We start from the raw sequence: 22964 nt of genomic DNA, 5'->3' as shown, positions 1-22964 counted from the left end.
GCTGCTTCCATCCTATTTGGAATTACAGCTTCTTAGTACTCTGCTTCAGTGGTTTAACATTTTACTTCTCCATATTGCAGTTTATTCTGGGCAAGTTATCCTGACAAGTATGTTAATGGACATTCTACAATGAGTAAGAGTTCGCACATAGTCAAGCCAACGCTGAGAATTTATCCCTATCAGACAGCAAATATTGTTGCCTCTAGTGACACCAGCGAGACATAAGCTGTTGAAGAAGAGAGAGGGATAGTGAGGTGCTAAAATAGGAGTAAGGAGAACTAAATTGCTATGATGCCCTTGCTGGAATTAGAGCAGACCTTCCCAGAAGCACAAGTGGTGCTCTCAGCCCAGCTCCTTTATGCGTGTGACCTGTTCTCTCTGTAGATATGCCAAAGGGAGGAGTTTTCTGGGTAAATATCACCTGAGTTCTTGAGCTTCTCATTCATTATTCTTATCTCTAATGAGTACCACCCCTATGAAATGCTTCTCTTCAGAGCTGTGTGCATTAAACTGGAAGTGACCGTTCTGGCCACTGTCATCTTTTGAGCAGCTGAATGTAATTGGGATTCAAATGTTGGAATTTGTTGCACCTCTTTGGGGTGGGTAAGTCTGTACTAGACCTGGACTGTATTGTGACACTAAGACACAATGCTTTCTGCTTTTCAGGTGCTCCTTGTTTGAGTGGCTTCGGCATCTGGTTGTGTGCTGTGTTTACACTGCACCTGCCTTTCTGAATCCACGATTGTTAAGCTTAAGGTAAGTTGTATTTTCAACAAGAGGTAGCTTTATAAAAGAAACATAGTTCACCTGTAACAGTGAACAACACAGGGTGAAGGACTATGAGACCCTCTTCCTGCTTTGAATACAGACAACAATTTCTGAATAATTTTTCTGTATTACAAAGGTGTCTTGTACCTCTGTTAGACTATCTTAGAATCTAATCAAGGGTAAAGCACTTTACTGTAAAGCCAACCTTAACATTAAGAAAAGTATATTTAAAATTCCATGTAACACCAATCCATTACTGCATTGTTATTTGGAACATGTTGTTGGTATTAATCTGTATTTTGCCTATTCCAGTCTATTGATAAGATTTTATTCCACAACCACTTTCATATCCTCCAGTTAAAAGAATGTTGCCATTAACTTTCATTGGATTTTACTATTTTGACAGGCTAAAATGTAACAAGAGCACTGGTGGGCTTAAGGTATAAATTCCAATTAAGCAAACCAAACGCTTAAGTGTTCTACTTAGTCTTTAAGACTGCAAATCAAGGTACATCAAAAGACTTAATATTTCTCTTCGCTTTTTGATTTTCAGTGTCCTGGAGCTTACAAAGGAGATGCTAGAGATAAAGAGTTGCAGCTCAGCATGAATAGTAGAATCAAGAAGCTTTGAGATGCCTGAGTGCAAAGTGGTTAATTTCTGAAAAGCAACATCTGCCACCGTGATGTGAAGTATCCCCTTTCCCTGCCTTTACCATTAACAAGTAAGACAGGAGCCCTCCAAGTACTTCAGACAAATTTCAAAACGGGAAATGGCTTGTCTGTCTCATGAGAAAATCACTGAAAGATATGTTTACGTGTTAGGGAGGAGCCTGTTATTTGGAGAGTGATGTATTGTACCCAGTGCTTTTTACGTTGGCTAATTTGGTCACGGTATTGTATCCATCTGTTGGGTTTTCTTCTCATACTTTGAGTGTACATTCCTCTGGACAGAGACTATCCTTCTGTGTGACGTAGTAGAAAACATACTAAAAGTTACTGCTGTTGCAATAAAATAACTTAATCTCTGGGCTCCTGGTTTAAATCCTGCTCAGATAAGAAGTGATGACGTGTTCTTACAATTTAAGCACCTGTGTGGAATGTTCCCCATGGCTGTATGTATTCAACACAGACCTGTTGACACAGAGGGCATTGGCAATACTGTGATTATTTCATGCAACAGAATGCACCATGGAAACCTGCTTATGTTCATCATGAGGTAGTCCATTCGCTTCAGGTAGGGTTGAACCGTACACCTGGGAATATTAAGGGAAAACTGTTCACTGGGTCTACACACTACTAGGACTGTCAATCCAGTACTTTTCACAAGCTCTGTAATAACTAATTTCTCATAATTATAAATGACAAATATTTTAATATGTTTTATCAACGTATAGCTTACATGTCTAATATTTTTCATGCCATGCCTCAGTATTTTAAACAACGGAAAAAACATATATTAAAAATCCTCTGCATGTGAACATACATTTTGATGTCGTTCAGTGTGATTTTATGGCAAGAATGCATGGTACAGTTTTCCATTTTGCCATTGCAAAAGTCTTTATCTTTTCTAGACTAAAAAAGGCAATGCATAGACTTAAAAGTTTAGCTTTTTCACTTAGGGCCGTACTGTAGTAAATGCCTTTCAAACTTTTATTTGTATCTCTTTATGGCAAACATTACATCTAGCTTCTCAGCACAGAAAGCAGAATTGAAATTTTGCTACAGGTGGTGAAGCAATAGGAGTGGGGCTGGGAGGGAGCGCTGGAGGGAAGAGGCTTGCTGGTTTTGCTGGTGCTGGGGGAAGGACGAATGTTAGCTGGTGCTGCTGTTGAGAGTAACAGCTCCCACCATGGTCCCATATATTCTGTAATTCCTGCAGCAGCAGGAGCCCACCTGATTTTCAGGGCTTTGTTACTGGCAAAGTAGGCAGTGAGAGCATGGCTGTTTTTCACTCCCTCCTGTTCCCTCTCCCCCTTTAGCAATCTGCTGCTCTAGGAACTACCTTTGCCTATAACTAACAAATGTGACATGATGTTACAGATAATACTACATGCTTTAGTTCTGCATTTTATGAGCAAAGAACTACTATTGCTACTGCCTTGTACCTTTTTCTCTAATGCTAATGATAAGATTCCAGCTTTTCCCACTGCATTTCCTTTTCTGCCTGTAAACAGTAGATTGCGACATTTATTTAAATAGAAAAAAAATTGTTTTATCAATCCCAGCAAATACATGCGAATGCCCACTGAAACCGAAAAATGCTTTAATGAATCAAATACATTATAAAGATTTATCTGTTTTTTCACATTAAAAAGTTCTGCCTCATTTAGATGTGAAAGTACTAAAAAGTTGTTTGATTTCTAGAAATTGCCTGACTTGAATTCTGTGTGCACTTCAGTGAAGATGCAGGAGAATATTTTCATAGTCAAGAAGACAGTCAACATTTCCAGTTCAGCTGTTTAAGTCAGATATGTGACTTAGCTATCCCAAGCACTTCAAAAATCTATATGAGCTGAAAATGATCTTCTTCTGTCAATGTACCTGGGAGTGATTCCGTCTACCATTATGTGAGTCAGAGTTTAGATTTTAATTGGAGCAGGAGCGAGCTCTTTGTTTTGTGCCATCTGTGCTGTAATTTCTTTCAAGCACAAGTGCTTTTAAATAGCTGAACTCCTTGATTATTTATTTATTTTATTAAATTAATAATTATGTTAATGACTTTGACATTGCATTTACATTTGGTCAAAGACATACCTATTTCTTACAAGAGTAGTGTAGGAGGGGTAAATGTGGAGCACCCACTTAATGTTGTACTTCACGGTGAGATTACAAATCCTATTTGGTTCATAAAATGGTGCGAGCATCTTGGATGGTGAGAATTGTAGAAAAGCAATTTTACTTTTGCCAATGTACCTCTTGTAAAGGTCACTGATGGAAAAACCCATTCTACAAAAACTGTGATTCATGAGATACCTCCTTCAAAACTGTTGAAACTGAATTTCTGTGGGAAGAATAGATGGAGAGAGAGATGGAGAGCACTAGTATGCATGGTATGTAATCCATGTATGTAATTTGCTATCCATTCATAATCTAGCACACTTCTATCACTAAGAAGAAACTGAAACATGTACTTTTTCTTTTTTACTCCTGTGAAACAAACCACAGAATCCCTTAATGCAGGCATCCATGCCATAGGATACTGCCAGTCATACAGATCTGTGCCCTGTGCATATGTATATTACATACAAAATGCACATGATCACTTTCTCTGGAACACGTTCATGGGAAAAATGTCTCAGAGTCCCTCTCTTTTCACACCATCAGGATTTTAGGGAAGAATATACTACAGAGAAAGATTTCTTTGATCCTTAAAGACATGTTGCTGTTTGTTGTAGATGTGGGTAACATTTGTTCAAACAAAGCTTAATTTTTCCTATATCCTTTTAGATCTGACATTTATATTTGAGAACGACAAAAAAATCAGATTAATGCATAAACTGGCTGTTGAATATATACCATGACAATAATTTTCTTATCTGCATATTGTGAGAATTGTAGCTCTCCTCTCCACTTGTGACTACTCTGATGGTTGCTAGGCACTGCCGTACATACCGTGGGATATACACCCGACTGTTGACAGTCTGACAGAACTCTGGTGTAGGCCTAGCTCTTCGGAGTGTTGTGAACTCTGTGACAGGTGGCCCTGTCCGGCAGTATGTATGAGGAGGTATTTAATTTAATTCATTTGATTGGATGTAGGATTCTTAAGGGGTTAACAGATGGGAAGAAGTACTTTGTTGGTTTATTATTTCAGTGCCTGACACCTTTATATTCTGAATTGCATTTAGAAAAAAGAAAGGGGCTACTAGTTCTGGATCACCAATAGCGAAAAGATCCCTACTACCTGGTACTGAGGAAGTGCCACATTTGTGGTATCTTTCAATCCCTGAAGATAAGAAAACAACTACCCATCCACAGCATCTGAAAACTGTCCCTGTTAAAGCTGGTATTATGGCTGTTGTCAGGTTTTGTAGAGTACATGGAATGTTTGACTCCCAGTGATCTCAATCTGTCACATCAGAGCTAAGCAACTCCTATCAGTGTGAGGCTCTAAAAATACCGCTTTAAAAAAAATGGCATCCTTCTTTAATTTTAAGATGCCTCTGTATAATCTGCTCAAATATGTACTGCATTATGGCAGATTCAGCTTATCATTTGACTGCTGCACCTATCTTAGGATCATCACCACCTGATTTATTTTCCCATAACACAGATTGCAGCCCCATCATATTCGACTGGGACCTTGTTAGAGTCCCGTTGCCCACGCTGAAGCAGATGTGAGATGTGCCTCCCAGGTGTGCCAGCCAAACGCACCTGGGCTTATGGGAGAGGTCCAGCTACCTGAAATGACACTCACAAATAAGCAAGGAATTGAATAGTCGCCTGGAATGTGTCACTTGAGCAGGTAATCCCGTAGCTTTGGCCACAGTGCACTTGCTGGTGTTCCGGCTCTTACTGCATTGTGGTTATCGATATTGCACGCTGCTTCCGAGCGTGCACACAGCCAACTAGGGCATGTCAGTCGAGGAACGAGGACTCGGTGAACTGCAGTACCTTGTTCCCTTGTGACTGGCCATCTTCCCTAGAGAGAAGTAGAAATCAAATTTCAAATAATCTCTTCCTCTTTTTTTTTTTTTCTCCTCAAAAAAGGCTGATATTCTACGCTGGGACACAACATTAAGCAATGTGGTCTCTTTATCTGCGTGAAAATGTTTTTGATAAGTGTGTGGGTTTGGGGTTTTTTTTAAAGCATGATCTGTAGATACATGGGCTAAGAACCTTATTTTTCTCCCTTACAGTCCAAATTAGTAAAATATTCTCTCCTGTGTCGTATAATGTGGGACAGCCTCATGGACTGCTTGCTCCACTGCTGTTGAGGTGAGGGATCTGACTTCCCTTTCCAGTAAGGCAGGAGGGAAACAGGTCTGCACAGAATAAACACAAACTCCGATGTAAGTTAAATTTCTTTTATCGGTACCCCAGAACACCTGAAATTGCTCCTCAGAAACAGTATTTTGTGCATTGTTTTTTTAAAAGTGCAGATAAATGACAAACTTTTCAAAGAACAAAATAAATCTGTGTACCATCCAGGTATCCAGATCATCATATTTTAGTAAAGTGCCTGATCCATTATCAGACTGTCTTTCCCTATCTATCTACTCAGTCCCTAAACAGAGAAACTATGAGACTAGCTCATACACCCCACCTGACCTTGTCTGGTATCAGGACCTGTAGCAGTTTTGTACCATAGGATATTTTTATCAAAATTCACATCTGGTTCTTTAATCGTACCCAGAAATAGATAGTCTAGAAATGTATTACACTTTTTTCTGCAATAAGTAGCAAGCAGCCGATGTCCATCTGTCTCTTCCTGCCCCTTCATGTTCAGCATCAGTCTGCTTTTCCAATCGGATTAATGAGAGGATTTTCTTGCCCTCATGATGCAGGAACACAAGGCATTTTCAGAGTTTACAATCCAAGTGACTGTACATTGGAGTATTAAATGGAGGAATTGTGATTGCTGGATTTCTTGCTTTGCTGGCAACAGTGTAACATCTATCTTCTAATGTTTTAGCTGCTATTAATTAGCCTTATAAATATTTAACAGCATCTCACTTAATATCTCCGATATTCTCTTTGGGGGACAAGGAGAAGAGGGGCCAGGACTAAATTCCTAGAGGAGAAATATGAAAATAGTGGAAAATACTAATCTGTCACAAATACAGCAGGATAATATTTCCTGGTACCCCTTTCCCCGATAATTTTAAACTCGTGTATAGAAAATAACTGTATTGATTTATCAAAGAATAGCCATTGCTGTAGTTAAAATCATGTGTTGGTTTGATGCACAAGCTAAAGCTGCCCTAGGTCATCTTTAACTGGGGCCTGACATGTTTCAATATTTAATCAGATGTCAGAAAAGAACTTAGATCACAAACAAATTCTGAATACATCCTGCATGAACTGAGAAAGGGGTTGAGAGAGAAGGGATGTCAGCTCTCTGCCTTTAATGTATCTATTAAAATAGATTCCAGATACGCATCTGTCAGTGTTTTTATTAGCTACTTTTATTTCAGTAGTCGTCCTTTTAGAAGTGTTTACATCTAACGTATTAAAATGTGCCTATTTCAATCAAGCCTGTGTCAAACAGCTAATCTGGCTAGTTCAGCCAGTGCTCTAAGACATAAACTGTACTTTCGGACCTTATTGTTACACTTTTATATAGTGATGAAAGTGCCACAGCATTGCAGCCACAGAGGTTGGACTTACGTAGTTGCACTTTCTCCCCACTGTTGCAGTCTACACCATGGACCTGGGGATTCTGTCAAATGCTGTTGTCTTCAGTACAAATTACCCAAGTACTGGATTTCTGTTCCTAACGTGTCCTCAGGTAAGCAACTTGCTTGTAATTACATCAAACATTATTTGATGCTTAAAGTTATTCAATATCTGTTTAAAATAATTAGTCTAATTTAGAGTTCAAATCTATTAAACTTTTCAAATGTAACATATAACCTGACTTGAGAGGACAGACTTTGATGCCTGATCTCTGAAAATAAGTACATTTGTTTCTGTCACACTGTGGGTACTTATTAAAAAAAGGTAAACTCAATAGGAAGTACTAATCAGTTCTCTCTTCTTTTGGGGAATATGTAAGCCCTTTAAAGATTTCAGTGTTTATGCTACATTTTAAACAAGAAAATGAAAGATTGCACTTAGGATCTTTTTCATAGTTTCCAACCAGACATAACCTTCCACTGTGGGAAATTTTCTGTACGTGGTTCTGTACATTGTTCTGTAACAGTGAAGTCCTTACTCTAGTTCCTCAAACAGGGCATGAGACAATGCAAACCAGGAGATTTTTAATAACTTCCCCTTTCTGAAATGGTATAAAAAAGCAAAGCACCACTGTTTAGCTGGGATAACCTGTTTTCCAGAGTCATTGGAAATCCTATTCCTGTGAAGTTTTCTAGCTTGCTTTGTTACTGTTTTGACTGCTGGTTTTTTTAGAGAACATTGGTGATTAAGCCGTGCTTAAGAGGGGATACCTCCTTGAACTGCACACTGCACAACTATGATGGCGATACCCTTCAGGTTAAGGGATTGAGGACTGCAAAGAGGCAGCACACTAATTCCCAAAGCCTTATTGTTGCAAGGAATAATTACTTTTCTTAGAAATTCGCATACTCTCTTGGGCCACTAACCATGAATCAAGCTCATTTGCACAAAACGTGGCAATAGCTATTAAATACCAACTGCTGCACTAGCCAGCTGCCTGATGGCCGAATTTCACGGCGGTTTCTCTCCCCGTTCATCCCCGGTACTTGCTCCACTGGCCGGCGGCTGCCTGGTGCTGCCGGAGCGTCCCCCGCGCAGGAGCCGCTCCTGGCTCACAGCTCTGTTCTCTGCTTACTGCCGGTTAACAAAGAACCGCGAAATTATCCGTCTGAAAGGGCTTCTGAAGAGTTTAAGGCAAAAAAAGGGACCGTGGCCTACTCCGCCCTCGGTGCCGGACACCCAGCGCGGGACCCGAAGCGAGGACTTCACCCTTCGGGGCCCGGCGGGAGCCCGACCCCGCCGCCCCTGGGCCCGGCACGGGCCGCTCCCCTCAGGGCTGGCGCTGGGAGGGCTGAGGGAGGCCGGAGGGTCGCGCGCATCCCCCCGCCGCGGGCGGCCGGGCCGGGGCTCGCCTCAGGGCTAACGGCTCGGCCGCCCCCGCGGGAGGCGGCGCGGAGGGGCGGGGCCGCCCCCTCCCGTTTCCCAGGGTGCACCGGGCGCGGTGGCTGTCTGGCCACGTCCCCGGGCCACGTCGCTCGGTGCCCGCTGAGCTTACGCCATCTTCGCTCCCCGGCTCCGGGCTGCGCTGCCGCCTCTGCCGCCGCCATGAACATCTTCCGCCTCACCGGGGACTTGTCCCACCTGGCGGCCATCATCATCCTGCTGCTCAAGATCTGGAAGAGCCGCTCCTGCGCGGGTGCGTGCGGAAGGCCGCTGGGCGGGCGAGGGGAGGGGAAGAAGGGAAGGGAGGGCGGCGGGACCGGCTGGGCAGCTCTGGGCCGCGGTGCCTGAGGGGAGCCTCGCTGGGGCCTGGGCGCGATCGCCGCCTTTTCGCCGCGGCAGGGGGGTGGGCCGTGCTGCGATCACCTCTGCTGCAGTTTAGGGACCGCTTCCTGAAGAGAGCTCAGCCGAGCCGGGGGGGGGGGGGCAGCACGGGGGGGTCCCGCCTGCCCCACTTTCCCGGAGGCGGCTGTGGTAAAGCGAGGAGAGGCGGGGGGGGGGGGAGGGAATTGTGTCCCCCTCGAGTCGCCGCCTGAGGGCCCCTAGGGCGGGAGGGCAGAACTCGCCCGGGCAGGTGAAAAGGGACGATCGCTCCCTTCAGCGCTGGCGGGAGGGGGCTCAGCCCCCCTCCTGACTGACCTCCCTCCTAACTCAGTCCTTTCCAAACGCAGGGTGCGTGGAAGCGGGTGGGCAACCGGGCGGGAGGAAAGGGGAGCCACATCCCCTCCTCCGGGGTGGGGGCGCACTCGGGGGAGCAGCGATTTCGTTAAAGGTTTGGTGGTTGGCATTATTTGTACTTTAATCCCCGAGCACCACCACCTCGGCTGTCCCCGGGAGGGTCGCCCCTTCCTTATGTAACTGCCCGGTGGCGAGCGAATGAATGGGGAGGCAGGTTGGGAGGAGGGGAGGAGGGAGGAATGCGTCCCCCGCGGGGCGGGCAACCTCCCTCCCTTCCCCGCGCCCCGCCACTATCGGGAAAGAGGAGATAGAGCTTATTTTCTCGCTTTTCCTGACAGCGCACAGCCTTCCGTCTGCGTGTTTGCTTGGCAGCTTTAAGCGCCTCTCTGGTGCGTGAAAGCTGGTTTTGGTGCAGCGTTGGGAGTCGCTGACTTGCAGTTTGCAGATGCTGAAGTTTCCCTCGCTCCCTCCTTTTCCCTCCGCGCACAGGTTTGCGTTCGCGGCAGACTACCGCGCCCTCTTCTTCCCTTTTGTTTTCCGCCCTCGCTGCGGGAAGAATTAAACTGCGATTCGTGCCGTTTATAAGGCTTCTGGGGTGTTTTCTCGCTTGCCTGGCCAGCTGCAGGAGGAAGCTGTAGGAGAGAGGCTCCCGGCTGGAGAGAATAGGCTCTGGGTCGAGATCCCGGCCTGCTCTGACGTGGCAGCGGGAGAGGTGTGGCGGGGAGGGAGCTGGGTCCCGGCCGCCCTCCGGGATGGGCGCCGGGCGAAGCCCCGCTCCCGCGGCTCCGCTGCCAGCCCGGGGGAGAAACGCTTGTGCTTCCTCCCGTGTTTTGTACGTGCTTGCTCGAATTCCGTGTGATGTGGTTTGCTTCCTCGCTTCGAGTGTACGGTGTGGCGGTTGGAGGGAATTGCAAGCAGTTCTTCTAACTGCAACATAGCTGATCTCTTTCAGAAAACTAGGAGTTGTTGTAATTCAAAATGGGCATTTCAGTGCTATGTGTGTTAAATGGATCACGCCACCGACCCTGGAAATAACGTTTTTGCTGTGTCCTGGGGTTTGACTGTGAGCTTGACTTTGCCTTCTTTCTTGTGAGTTTCTCCTTTGTTAGTAAGAGTGATTATTCTTGAAATCAGTTTGCCATGTGTTGGCATGAAATACTGTTCAAATACCGAGTTAACACTGTTGAACAGATGTATCTGTAAAGTCTTCAGTTAAGAGCGTGAAGAATTAGTTTAAGCTGCAACCTGAAAGAATTGAGGATGGGGAAATGAAAGAGATTTGCACTACAGGTAAGAGGAAGTACAGTTTCTGTATGTTTTCATGCCAAGTCACTTCTACTATTTTTTTCTTTTGCACTATCAAGTGATTAGCAAGATTAATAGCTTTAGTTTTAAACACACATAAAGTAAAAACTGCTCTTAATTTTACAAAAGAGCTCAAGCAAATGCCTCCGCAGTCCAAATGCAGTGGTAGTGCAGAAGTATTGTTTCTGAGGCGATGGAGCAAGAGCTCCTTCCTAACGAACTTCCCTGGCTCACACTCTAGTGGATCAGGAATTCTGTCTGGATCTGGCAGGAGAGGGCCTGGCCTTCTCCAGCTCTTCTGTAGAGTTCTGTCCTCTGCCTTACTGGAGAAATGCAGTCAAGTTTGCAAGTAACAACACAATTAATGATGTAAAACCTAAATATCTCTTGCTCTCTGAAGAAGGAAAATGAGAAATTCTAGTGCAAGGCTAAAATTCAAATAGGGTTTTAGCCAAGAGATTGTTAAGTGACCTTTGGACATGAGGTTATTTACACAGTATAGTACAATGAAACCTAGTCCCATCTTTCTGCTTAAAAAGTGATCTGATGTTTTCCTTAAATCAGTTGTGATTGAGGATCTCTGTTACTAGGGATTTATTTATAAGAAAGTACACTCAAACCAATCATTATCTTTGGTACTACTTTCTCCAACACAGAAAAGTAAATGGGCCTATATTACATAGGTCCCTCAACTCTTCTCTTTACAATATTAGCCAGCGTCGCTGAACACAAGCAGACATGCGTGGAATCTTTCAGTAGAAAACGTCTGCTTCATTCATTTTCCTGAGAAAAAACAAAAGTGAAATGGGTGATACATTTGTCTGGGATTGTTTTTTTGGTGTCTTCCAGTTCTGCCTGAGTCCCTAGGAGTGAATCCAGATCCATATTACTTCTACGACTTTAGTGTCTGAGGTTTTAGTGTTTTTTAGTGTTTAATGGTTGGACTAGATGATCTTCAAGGTCCTTTCCAACCTAGATGATTCTGTGATTCTGTGAGGCCATAAAAAGTTTGTCTGGAATGAGAAGAGCACCTCAAAGGAGCATGGAATTTTATTTTTGGGGCTCTATCCTGTTCCTTGTAGTGGTTTGTTGTTGTCAGTTGTGGTTTCTACTAATAAAAACATAATACAGACTTATTTTATGCAAATATGTATTTAAAGTCCTACACAACAATAACCCGTAAATCGTTACCAGTTAATGTTGAGCAGCTGCTAAATGCCTCTTGTTAGTGGGCTTTCTGTGATTCCTTTACGTTGCATATTAGAGCAGTTTATAAATTAAATAAACTTATACCTCATGGTTATTGGTGACTAAGGAGATGTGGGCAAACCAGCTGCTGCTTTAACTGTGCACTTTTGAAGCAGTAGAAGCTTAGAAAATAAATAAGGCTTCTAACTGATTGCTAAACTGTAGGCTGTGATCCATGAAGAGCTGGCAAACCACATGGTGCCGACTCCTCTCTTCTGGTTGCATCTGTGTGTGTCTGAGGCCTTTGTTCCAAGAGGAGCTCAGAGGCCTGTAAAAGCAGCTGGAAACAACAGGGAGACAGCCTGTGTACCTCTGCCGCAACCTACTGTTTTCTGAAGACACATCAATCCCTGTTTTCTTTCCTAAGAAGTGACTCCTCTAATTGAGGAAAATAGGTGAAGCTAGGATAATCTACATTATGAAGCAGTCTGTGTTTTCAGTGTTTGACAAACTTTTTTTTTTTTTCTATCCTAATTTAGTCAATATGTTAAAAAGAGAACAAGGGGAAGGCAAATCAAGTCATGATTTCAGAGCTGGCAGGGAAGCAATTTTTTGCATGACTGGTTACTTGAGTTTCCAAATTTAGAATTTGGAAAAATGTTTGCCACTCCAAATAACAGCTCAAAAATAATTACTAGGAGCCATGGAGAATGTAGCAGCTAACTCCATTATTGACTTCATGTCATAATTAGGAAATTCATGAGACTTTAAGAATCCTGTGCTTTCAAACATTGTCATGTTCAGACTGTATTTTCTAATCCATTCCAAGTCAAATTAGATTGTTTGCACTGTGAATTACTGCCTGAAAATTGATTTGCTTTTCTCAGTGTCATTTGTCAAGTGTTAAAGGTGACCTGCAGTTGCAAGGCTTGTCAAATTATATGCTGAACACTCTAAAAAAGTAGTGTGGATAGTAAATGTGTAATACTTTTGCTACATAATGTAACTGTCTCTCATAATTTTGTTTGTCTGGTATGGACCAGATTGTATGTTATGTTGAAGACTTTAGACAGTGCTTTGCCACTGTCTGCTGCCAATTTATGTCTCAAAAAATGCTGCTTTAGGTAGGTTTGGAATTTCTTCTCTCTCTTTGAAGGAAAATTTTGCCTTTCTCGACTGACAAATTTGTGTTTAGAGTTAGGTTGGGTTTTTTAATTGAAAGTACAGGATTCTTAATGTTAGTACTTTATTAGCAGAACCAAAGCAGTTGCGGTTCTGTGGCTGATGGGGACTTCATAATGAACAAAGCTACTTTTTTTGCTGAATACTTCAAAAAGTCTGTGAAGTTTTCATGACAAAGTATGGACTGGCTTTCCTTAGAAAAACTTTTGTTTGTAGATTTTATGGTTGTGATATGGAGTTCATAGTTAGTAAGTAGCATATACACTCCACAGCCAGGCTGACTGAATGCCTCTGCTGCTGCCTATTGCTCTTTACCTAATTCACAATAACAAATTGAAGTCGATGAGAAAGTACTACAATTTCAGCTCTGCTGTCTTCCCTGGCTGTGAAAATCAGGTGAGCTTTTGAATTAAAGTTTCATTCTATTGCTTTTAGCCAAGCCAGAGTGCAGAAGGGAAGTTTTTCCATGTGTGAGGATGAAACAAAAATGAGATGTTTGACTCTTCAAAATTTGACCCCAGAGCTTGGGAAGAAGAAATAAAAATGTGTGTTTATTTAGCTCAAGAACTAAGTAATGTTTGTGGGAGTAAAAGCAGAGGGAGAAGGATGGGAACGGCATTGTGAGCCCAGTGTATTGCAGTTGCCAGCCATAAGCCAAGGTCAGCACTGGCAGATATATTGTTGTATTTCCTAAAGTTTTGAAATGCATCAAATTCATGTGGCAGAGTGTTTACCTGTTTACACCCCTCATTTTTGCTAGTGGTGTAGATCTTTTTCCCAGTTTGCCTGTCGCTCTGTAGGTCTTTGGTTTAAACTTTGAACCTTGCTTAGTCTAGCCTACTTAACTTGAAAATTAGTTGTGACTAGAATGTGTTTCAGGAAAATTTGACTGTTCTAAAGATTCAAAATTCAGTGAAAATACTGAAAGCCTTAATAAAAACTACAACTTTTGGTTTGGGGGGTAGGTGAGGCTGACAATGGCTTAGAGGAATTTGTCAAGCATATTACATGTATTTATGTGACAATACCTCCAGATACAAATTTATAGCTGTTATCAATTGTTAATGTATATTACATGCTTTTTCCCCCGTTTTTTCTGTTTGCTATTTATTAAAAGAAAACAGCATGCTAAATAATTTAACATAACTATATGCTGTAGCATGGTTGTTGTACTGTAATCTGTCCAGGTGGATTTCTTTGTCCTGTAGGTTTTGACCTTAGGACACCGTTCCTTGCTGAGAGGTTTTACTGGCATGAGAGCAGGGCTCTGTCAAGAGTTGTAATGTCAGCGAGTGCACCTGGGATGCAGCTGAGAGTGCTGCTTCAGCTGTCTTTGCAGCATAGTTCTAGTTCAAGAAATGTCAAACCTATTTTTTTTCTAAACTTTACAAAGTGGTTTGTTTTGGGGGTTTGTTTTTGTTTTGTTGTTTGTTTTTTTTTTAAAATACAGCTTTTGTTTTATAGTTTTTCAGCCTACAGAACTGTAGGTTTTGAGGCATTGGCTGTTTCCTGTACTACAGTTGCTTATGGGCAGTGGGGTTGTTCTGCAGGTAATACATTAGGCTCACCTCACAGACATTTCACGTATGAAAGTTGCAAACAAAAACCCTTTTTAATTGTTACTGTTTCAGCCATTCCTGTACTTTATGTATAAACATAAAGTCTCTTCATCTGGGGCAGTTTATTCAGTGTTTCTTAAGCCAGAGTGGAAAAGGAGTTCAATAACCACAGCAGATAGCCTTTCTTCTAATTGCTTTATGGCACTGTTAATAAAAGCCTTTCTCAGAAATATCACTGTATAAAGAGACAAGGATTTTCAGCCGTGCATCGTAACCCTCTCCTAAAGACTATTTTTCCCTCCTGTTTTTTGAACAATATTTGCATGCTTAGCTGAACAGATTCAAATATTTTCACCCTGGGTGACTGAAAACAAGAATAATTGGAATAACAAGATAGAGGCACAGGCTAGGTTGTTTTGTCCCCCTGCTGTGACACCACCACCACCACATCAGTATTATGGAGTGATGCTTCACCTCAGTTTTCAGAAGCTTTTAGTGAGTGATTGTGCAAAGTTTTTATGCTTCTAACTCTGCTCTAGTGGCTGAAATTAAGTATAAACAAATTTTGATGTTGGGGCTTTGGCCTAAAATTGAAAGTTACTTTGAAGATGCAGTGTAGATGTCTGTCATTTTAGCTCACTTCTCTCTTTTTTTAAATTTTGTTACAGTACATAGTAACATCTGGATTTGACTGTTTGATTCCCCCCCCCCCATGTGATCAGTTAAGTTTTTGAATTTAATTGCCTTATGTTTTAAAATCGATTTATTCCTTTAAAGTCATGTTATTGGTGCTGGCATACTTTCTGATTATCACTGGATCTGTAGTATCTATTGCCCTTGTACCTTTCCAGCTATTCAGCATCTAAAGAATGGACTGAGGCATGTGACAGCACTCTGAGAATTGAAAGCTAATGCAGCCATGCTGCATAGTGCCCAATGATAATGCAGAACAGATAGTGTAATCTCCAAATATATCACCTGCACGCTATCTGCTGTGAGTAACTTCTAAATCTTGTGTAGTTCTAGCACCTCTTCCAGTACAAGGTAACTTACATGCACGCTACTGAGATATATGACCTTACAGTTCTGTTTGTACAGCTTGGAAGCCTGGATTTTGTCCTAATTTTGTAATCAACTTGCTTAGAAATAAAGGCTATATCTTTTCTCCTCCTTGGCATCAAGTGTTTTAAAGCACATCACCACTTTTTGAATAATTAATTATTTCCTTTATTGCTTTAGGTATTTCTGGGAAAAGCCAGCTTCTGTTTGCACTGGTCTTCACTACCCGTTATCTGGACCTCTTCACTTCATTCATTTCATTGTATAACACATCTATGAAGGTAGAGTATACTGAAGAGTTAGAAAAGCTAGTAATGGTGCATGCAGAGTGCATAATTTCATTAATAAAAGCCTCTTTAAATGGCCCACTGCACAGTTACTACAGATAAGTTTTAGACCAGCTTTGGATAAAGAATGTGAGAGATGGACTCAAAACCCTACTTTTTCCTACACCCTACATGCAATTATTAAAAACTGTATGGGGACTGTGACATCTAGAACAAGTGACGTTTTGGTTATTGAAAATAAAAGCTTTTGGAAAAATGGTTCAAATAAATTGTATTTCTCAACTGAGACATTAGAGCTTAAGTAAATCTCTTTTTATCCACTCCAAGGTAGATTGGTATTCAAAATGCATTGCCAGAATTGCAGCTAGTGTCTGGTCAGAGGCTGATCAAAAGTTGACAGGAGTACGTTCTTACAAATGCAGCTTCCATCAGATTATATCCTGTTCGCTTGTCCACTGCATATTAGTGAGCCCAAATTTGGTTTTGTTATTTCTTATTTATTCCTGCAAATTCTGGTGCTGAGTACAAGAAAATAAAGCAGCAGACTGGAAGAATGCAGCATGTTTGTGGCACCAGTACAGGTTGGTATATTTGTGGCACCAGAGCAGACACATTATTAATCCAGTTCCTTTACTCCTGGATTTTCTTGATGCTCTTCAACTTTAGCTGAGATAGAGGATAGTATAACTTTGCCAAGAGGAAAGACTAGGTAGCGAATAATGCAAAACATACTGAAGAATTAGGGGAATAATACCATAAAATAAAATTTTAGATTTTAAACTCACACTCTTGTCTTCTAACAAGTCAAATGTTTATGCTTAAGCTTTAATAATAACAGTCTAGATGCAGAACTGTGGATTAAGTAAAATATTCTTGAAACACAAGCTTTTTTCCCTGTGTGATTTCTGAGAATATTGAAAGCTACTGTTGGGTGCACTGAAGGAGCAGCTAGGTTTTTCTGCATTTCATTTATTGGTTGTGATTCAGGGGTCATGACCATGTCTTTGTTCTGCAGCCCTCCTACCCAGAAAAGGAATGAATATGGGAAATTACACTTGTGATACATAGCTTCATACTGAACTGAGTCTTTCCAGTAATGAAAGAGTGGTCCTCTGTTCAAATCCACTATTAACTTGCAAAACGTAAGCCTCTATTAAAGGTTACTGCTTAGAGAGACTGTTAGATGTAATTGGCTTTGAGCCCATTATTGTAGTGCCAAGACAAAGCTGCTCGAGTGTCCCAACACAGCTTTCTTGTTCTATCTACATATATTTAGGAGTATATAACATTACACAGTTGTAAAGAACAGGAACTACTATACAAAGAAGATTACCCAGAGCATAACTAGATGAACTTTCTAATCTGAGGAAAGTGCTGTCATTTGCAGCAAAAAATGTATTCATTTCTGTAATTAGGACTTTCTTCAATATATTTAGAGAAATATTTATTAAACTACAGGTGCCAACTAGCTGTATTTGGCAGTGATCATCACATATTTAGGAAAATGAGTTTCTTCTGCATTCCAGGAATATATACAGAAATACACAAACTGGCACTGCCTACCTTTCTTAACGACCTGCAACTAAGTTTTGTGATCTGTAGTGTTGTATATCTTACAGTTTCTTTTTCATGGTACCTGTATCTGAGTATCAGATGCATTTCTGCTGGTGCACTCTGCAGTCATTTTTCTACCATTCTTTTATTTTGTTATCTTTAAAAATGAAAACTTTTTGGGTGTCCCAAAACACACCATAATTCTCATGAAGAAATCATAAATAAGGAGTTCATTCACACTTCCTTAGTGACTTCTATGACCATACCAATTATGATTAGTTTACACCTGTAGTAGGGGTTTCCTATATCTGATATCCTGTCCTGTGGTCCTTTATCTCCAGTCAGCCAGGGTGCGAGTGTAGTCGAGTCTTCAGATTCTGAGCGCCTTAATACAGCATTTGTAACATTTTGTATCTGTGAGCAGCGCTTTTAGTGATTAGTAGATCTGCATACAGTGGGGGTTTAATCTGTTACTTTTCAGTAGTAAAGAACCTATATTTAATGTGATAAATGGCTTGGAATATTTAATCTTTGTGATGAAATTAAGGCAGAAGCTAAACTATTTGTCTAGTCCTACTGTACTGTGTTGTCTCCAGGACAATGTGGGCTCTGTCCTGATGATGGCAGATTGACCTTTAGAAAGTCATGTATTTTCTCTGATTCTGTTTTCTCTTCTGTAAAATAAAGCTATTTGCCTATTCCACGGGGAATAACTATGAAGTCTACCGTATCATAACAATTAAAAATTGTAACATTAGACATCAACTGAAACTGAGCTCTGGTTCAGTGCTTCTAGCAGTCTGTTAGTTTTGCAGGTTTTATGGCCTGTTGGTTGGTGGAGAACATAGTCCACTTGCCACTCTTCAGATTTTAGAGATGGTTAAAGGTCTAAATGAAATCAGCTAATTTGTGATATGTTAAATGGCTGAGTCCTAATGGGGCTTATCGAATAGGTTTTTGATTGCCACACAGGCCACACCACTCCCAGGCTTTTTGAATGTGAGAAGACCCCTTTCATCATTACTACATGTATGCTTTTAATGTAAATGTTTTGGGCCAATGCTTCTCCCACAGTAGTAGAAGGGGTATTCCTTCTCCAGTCAATTCCTTAGTTCTGTCTACTCAGGAAAGATCTGTAAAGAAACTGTGGACAGTCACTTCAACCAGAGGCAAGGTGATGCTTTTAAAGCAACAAAACCACTAGAGCCAGAGTTGTTGGTTTTGAATTATCACTCTGCTGAGGAAAGATAAATACTACCACATAGCCTGGAACTGCAAAAGCATGTAAACAACCAAAAAAGACAGCACTTAATTCTTCTTAGTGCCTGGGAATGTCTTTGTTCAGTGAGTTTGATCTAATCCTGCAACTTCTGTGTCTTGTTTTGTTTTTGTTTTTTCTTCCCTTGCTCTAGCTTATCTACATTGCCTGCTCGTATGCCACTGTGTATCTGATCTACATGAAATTTAAGGCCACCTATGATGGAAACCATGATACATTCAGAGTGGAGTTTCTGATAGTTCCTGTTGGTGGACTCTCATTTCTTGTCAATCATGACTTCTCTCCTCTGGAGGTGAGTTGATTGTGGCCAGGAGGTTGTACTTTTTTCTCCAAAATATGAAGGTGAGTATTTTTAGGCTGATTGAGGAATGCTTGAAAGATGCATATGTTTAGTAGGTTCAGGCTAATCCTGTTTCCTTAAAGCATCTTTACAGTGTAGATTTCTGTGAAAATTTAAGCCACTTCATGAGACTAGCATTATTATCAACATTGATTATTTTATTAAGCAGAAGACAGTATGCTCTGATGGTTATATTATTTCAAAAGTATCCTTTCTTTTGTTATATTTGTTAAAGAAATGTCCCAGAATGCAGTTTGTGAATAGTTGGTGCCACCTGGTGAAAACAAAAGGAATTATAATACTTCTTAAATTTTGTAGAAACACAGATGGTCAGGAGTATTAGAAAGAATTGTATTGTATTTGAAATGCAGCTATGTGGTTTCCTATGAGAAAAAGTATATTAAAAATGTAATTGTAGAGAGTTCAAACAGGTAATTTTCCCCACAAAATGGAGAATAACTTTAGATGCTTATTTTAAGTGCGCTGAGCTGCATTTCTGTATTTATTACAGTAAAATGATTTTATTAGAAAATAAAGGAATTTTAATTGCAATACTTTGAGACACTATTTCAAATTTTGTTCCGTATTAACTGATTCTTTAAACCAGTAGATTAAAAAAATTGGAATAACATGGGGAAGAAAGGACTTTGTCTTCCCTGCAGCTTTTTACAGCACCAGCTCTGTAAGCTGTGTTTCATGGGACTGAATCCTGAACTCATGGATGCACATAAGTTTTCTCATGAGTAAACCTACACCTGCCAGCTCACTAGACAGCTGGTTTGGAGAGTCTGTTGTCTGCCAGGAGAGTTGTTTCCCTATATCATCCTGTGGTTGATTATGAAGCTTTCACTTGGTTTTTCCTGTACCAAGCATAGTTTGCCAGAATATTGTACCTTTTCATAACGTTGTTAGAGAGTCAAAAGTCAGGCCAAGTCAAATATTTTCTGTGCTTCTGTTATCAGTAAGGCAGTTGAATATATCTGTGTGTTTGTTTTTTTTTTTTTTCTTTCAGATACTGTGGACCTTCTCCATCTATCTTGAATCGGTTGCTATTCTCCCTCAACTTTTTATGATCAGCAAAACTGGGGAAGCAGAGACCATCACTACCCACTACCTTTTCTTCTTGGGTCTGTACCGTGCCTTGTACTTAGTCAACTGGATTTGGCGCTACTATTTTGAGGGATTTTTTGACCTCATAGCTGTTGTTGCTGGTGTGGTCCAGACCGTTCTTTACTGTGACTTCTTCTATTTGTATGTTACAAAAGGTAAGTAGTGCAATAACTTCAGGTTGTGGAATGTAGCAATTAACACGTTCACAGGAATCTGCCATATCGACATTACTAGGTTGTTAATTCTGTGTGCAAATTATCGCTGGAACCTCCTTGATAGATTTATGAAACATACTTCCTGCTAGCATGGGGCATTTCTGAGGATTGGTTTTGAGTATGGATAGAGTATAAGTGGTCTGATGAACTTAATTGACAAGGTTAAAATAAGTATGGCTAAATACATGTTGCTGTTGTCTTCCATCGATGAGCGTGATCCTTATGCTTCTCCTGACAACGTACACTGTTCTGTGCAGATTCCATGCTTACAGACACCTTTCTCAGTGTTTTAAATACTCAGAGTCCAAAGGATTTTGGATCTTTCTGTTTATGCTAAGTGTAGAAGCAGTCATTTCTGCTGAGTGCATTGGTAATTCTGTCCTTATTCACATTCCAGCTTCCATCATGTATCTACAAAGCTATATGGGGCTGTGTTTTTTTTAGTCCTAACTATTAAGAAACCACAGTCATAGGCTGGTAGGTCCTGTGAGGATGAAAAGTGAGAGTTCCAGGGTGCCACAAGAGGGCAGGATTGGAATAGTTGTTAATTTATCATAGTTTTAGTAGTATGTATTAAAGAGAGAGAGGCAAGCTTGGGAGGACTGTCTGCGGTGCACCTGTTTTGTAACCGAGTGACTCTGTGTGGCAGGTTTTGGTCCCTTTGAAGTTTAAACAGTATGTGCTTCTCCTAGTAAAACAAAGATGTGATCTAATTGTTTTCTTTCCTACTTTTCCTTACAGTACTCAAGGGAAAGAAGCTCAGTTTGCCAGCGTAAGTGCCAAAAAAACCATCACCAGCATCTGTCCTTTTGGATGCTTGGACAGAACAATCCTTATCACAAGCAAAGGCGAAGATGCTTGAGACAGAAAGTCAGAAACACAGCTCTTTATAGTGCAGGTAGTCATCAGCGGCTCTGTAAGAACGGAGGAAAAACAACCAGCAGATTTCTGTTTGATGCATCTTGCCTTTATCTTTTTTATTACTATGTATAAAGATTTTTTACATAAAGAAACTTATACTGTATTAATAAATTCAGTGTATAGTTTCAATTGGAATAGTTCCAAAAGTGAAATTTTTGTGAGATTGTTTATGACCAGGAACAAGTGCAAACTTTTTTTTTAATTTTCAAGAATTTCTTTGAAATGACTGATTTTTTTTTTTCTTTTTTTTTTTTCCCAGTGCACAGATATGTGCATCCTTGATGGATGGTAGTCATCTGTTCTTTCCCTTTGATTCAATTTTCATTCCACTATATTTATTTTTTTCCAAAAGGTGAATATATGTCAACTCTAAATCTGAAACCACCGATGTTCAGTGTGATGTGCTGGTGCCCAGTCTTTGTGCCATCTGCTGACATGGAGTTCCTTATTTAAAATATATGTTGGTGCTAGAAGGGAAACAGTCACATTTTGTAGCTGTTCCCCTTCTAAAACAGGCTGATGGCAAGAGGACAGTAAGGAAATCTGTTGAGGCCACAAGGATGGGCCCTTTCCTGTTTTGCCATGATGTTTGGGAAGGTAATCCCAGGGATGAAAGCACTTGGCAGCGCAGGTCGTGAAGGGTAAGAGGTGCAGTTGTGTTGCTTAGTGGCAAATGTTTGTGACTGTATTCTTTGTCCAGGAAAAGAAGGTTAAATATCTGGGATGTACAGCCCTGCTACACCACTGCAGCTATAGAAACGGGAGACTTGTAAGTTGTTGATTACAGTAATCTGTAGGTGATCATTTTAAACAGTATCTACATTTTCTTTTAAATGAATGCTTTATAAGCAACTTCCATGTTCAGCTTCAAGTGGTTTTTGATGTCACTTTTGGACAATTAATATTTTTTTTTTATAAACTTTTCAAAATCAGCAGCACCAGTTACCATTCTTTATCCTTTAAATGATTCCCTTTTTTTACTGAGCTGTTGCATGATTTATCCTGTGTTACCATCCTCAATAAACACTTTATGAAATGGTGAAAATGGTTTTTTTTATTCCTGAATTAAAGTTTTCTGTTAGCCTGGGACTGGATGGAAAGTTGTAGTAAGGACAAGTTACTTAATGTCATTGTTTGCTGAAATTAACTTTTTAAGGCTACAAGGGGCATTATCACTGGATGAAGCAATGGTGACTTCGTTCTGCTTGTTTCGTAAAAGGTCAGTCTCCAGGCTACTGTGGAGGAGGGTTTGGTGCTTGTATATGTTTTTGGTGTATCTTCAAGAAATCATTTATCTTCTCTAACTTAGTTTACCATCATTGCCCCCCTAGTTAGCGATGGTTATCATTCCTAGCCCCAAATGTGAATAGTGTTTTTTATCTGCAGAGTGCATATGCCAAGATGCTGCGCTCTCCTATCTCGGACACTACACTGAGTATCCCGTTGCTGTTCAGATCTGATTAAAACAAGGTCTGACCCTGTAACTAAACACAGTTCTAGCTGTAGTCCCAGAGCGACGTGAGGTCTGTGCCTGTTGGTAGGAGAGCGCACTCTGCAGGGTCGGCGTAGGTTACTGACTTCCTCGGGGTTAGCTTTGTCCTTCGATTCAGTTGCAGGGTCCCTCTCGGGTGTGTGTCCCGGCGAGTGCCCGAGAGTGGAGCAGGGCCGCTCCAACACAAG

At 41.0% G+C, this 22964-nt stretch overlaps 2 protein-coding genes across 2 annotated transcripts in view; both read left to right on the top strand.

Moving 5' to 3' along the window:
* Positions 1–2251, top strand: part of OTOA (otoancorin) — a 42060-nt gene extending 39809 nt beyond the window's left edge. The window contains exons 29-30 of the mRNA XM_074885859.1: positions 667–756; positions 1322–2251. Of these exons, the coding sequence (XP_074741960.1) occupies positions 667–734 (68 nt within the window). The 3' untranslated portion in view covers positions 735–756; positions 1322–2251. The remainder of the gene's footprint in view (positions 1–666; positions 757–1321) is intronic.
* A 6347-nt stretch (positions 2252–8598) lies between these two features.
* Positions 8599–22329, top strand: KDELR2 (KDEL endoplasmic reticulum protein retention receptor 2). The gene is made up of 5 exons (XM_074885671.1): positions 8599–8803; positions 15759–15859; positions 18832–18990; positions 20051–20303; positions 21105–22329. Exons 1-5 carry the CDS (start codon positions 8713–8715, stop codon positions 21137–21139), a joined length of 639 nt encoding a protein of 212 aa, XP_074741772.1. The 5' UTR covers positions 8599–8712; the 3' UTR covers positions 21140–22329.
* The last annotated feature ends 635 nt before the right edge of the window (positions 22330–22964 follow it).

This window comes from Strix uralensis, chromosome 16 (assembly GCF_047716275.1).
Source record: "Strix uralensis isolate ZFMK-TIS-50842 chromosome 16, bStrUra1, whole genome shotgun sequence".
Taxonomy (NCBI): domain Eukaryota; kingdom Metazoa; phylum Chordata; class Aves; order Strigiformes; family Strigidae; genus Strix; species Strix uralensis.
This window is presented reverse-complemented; position numbering and strand designations above follow the sequence as displayed.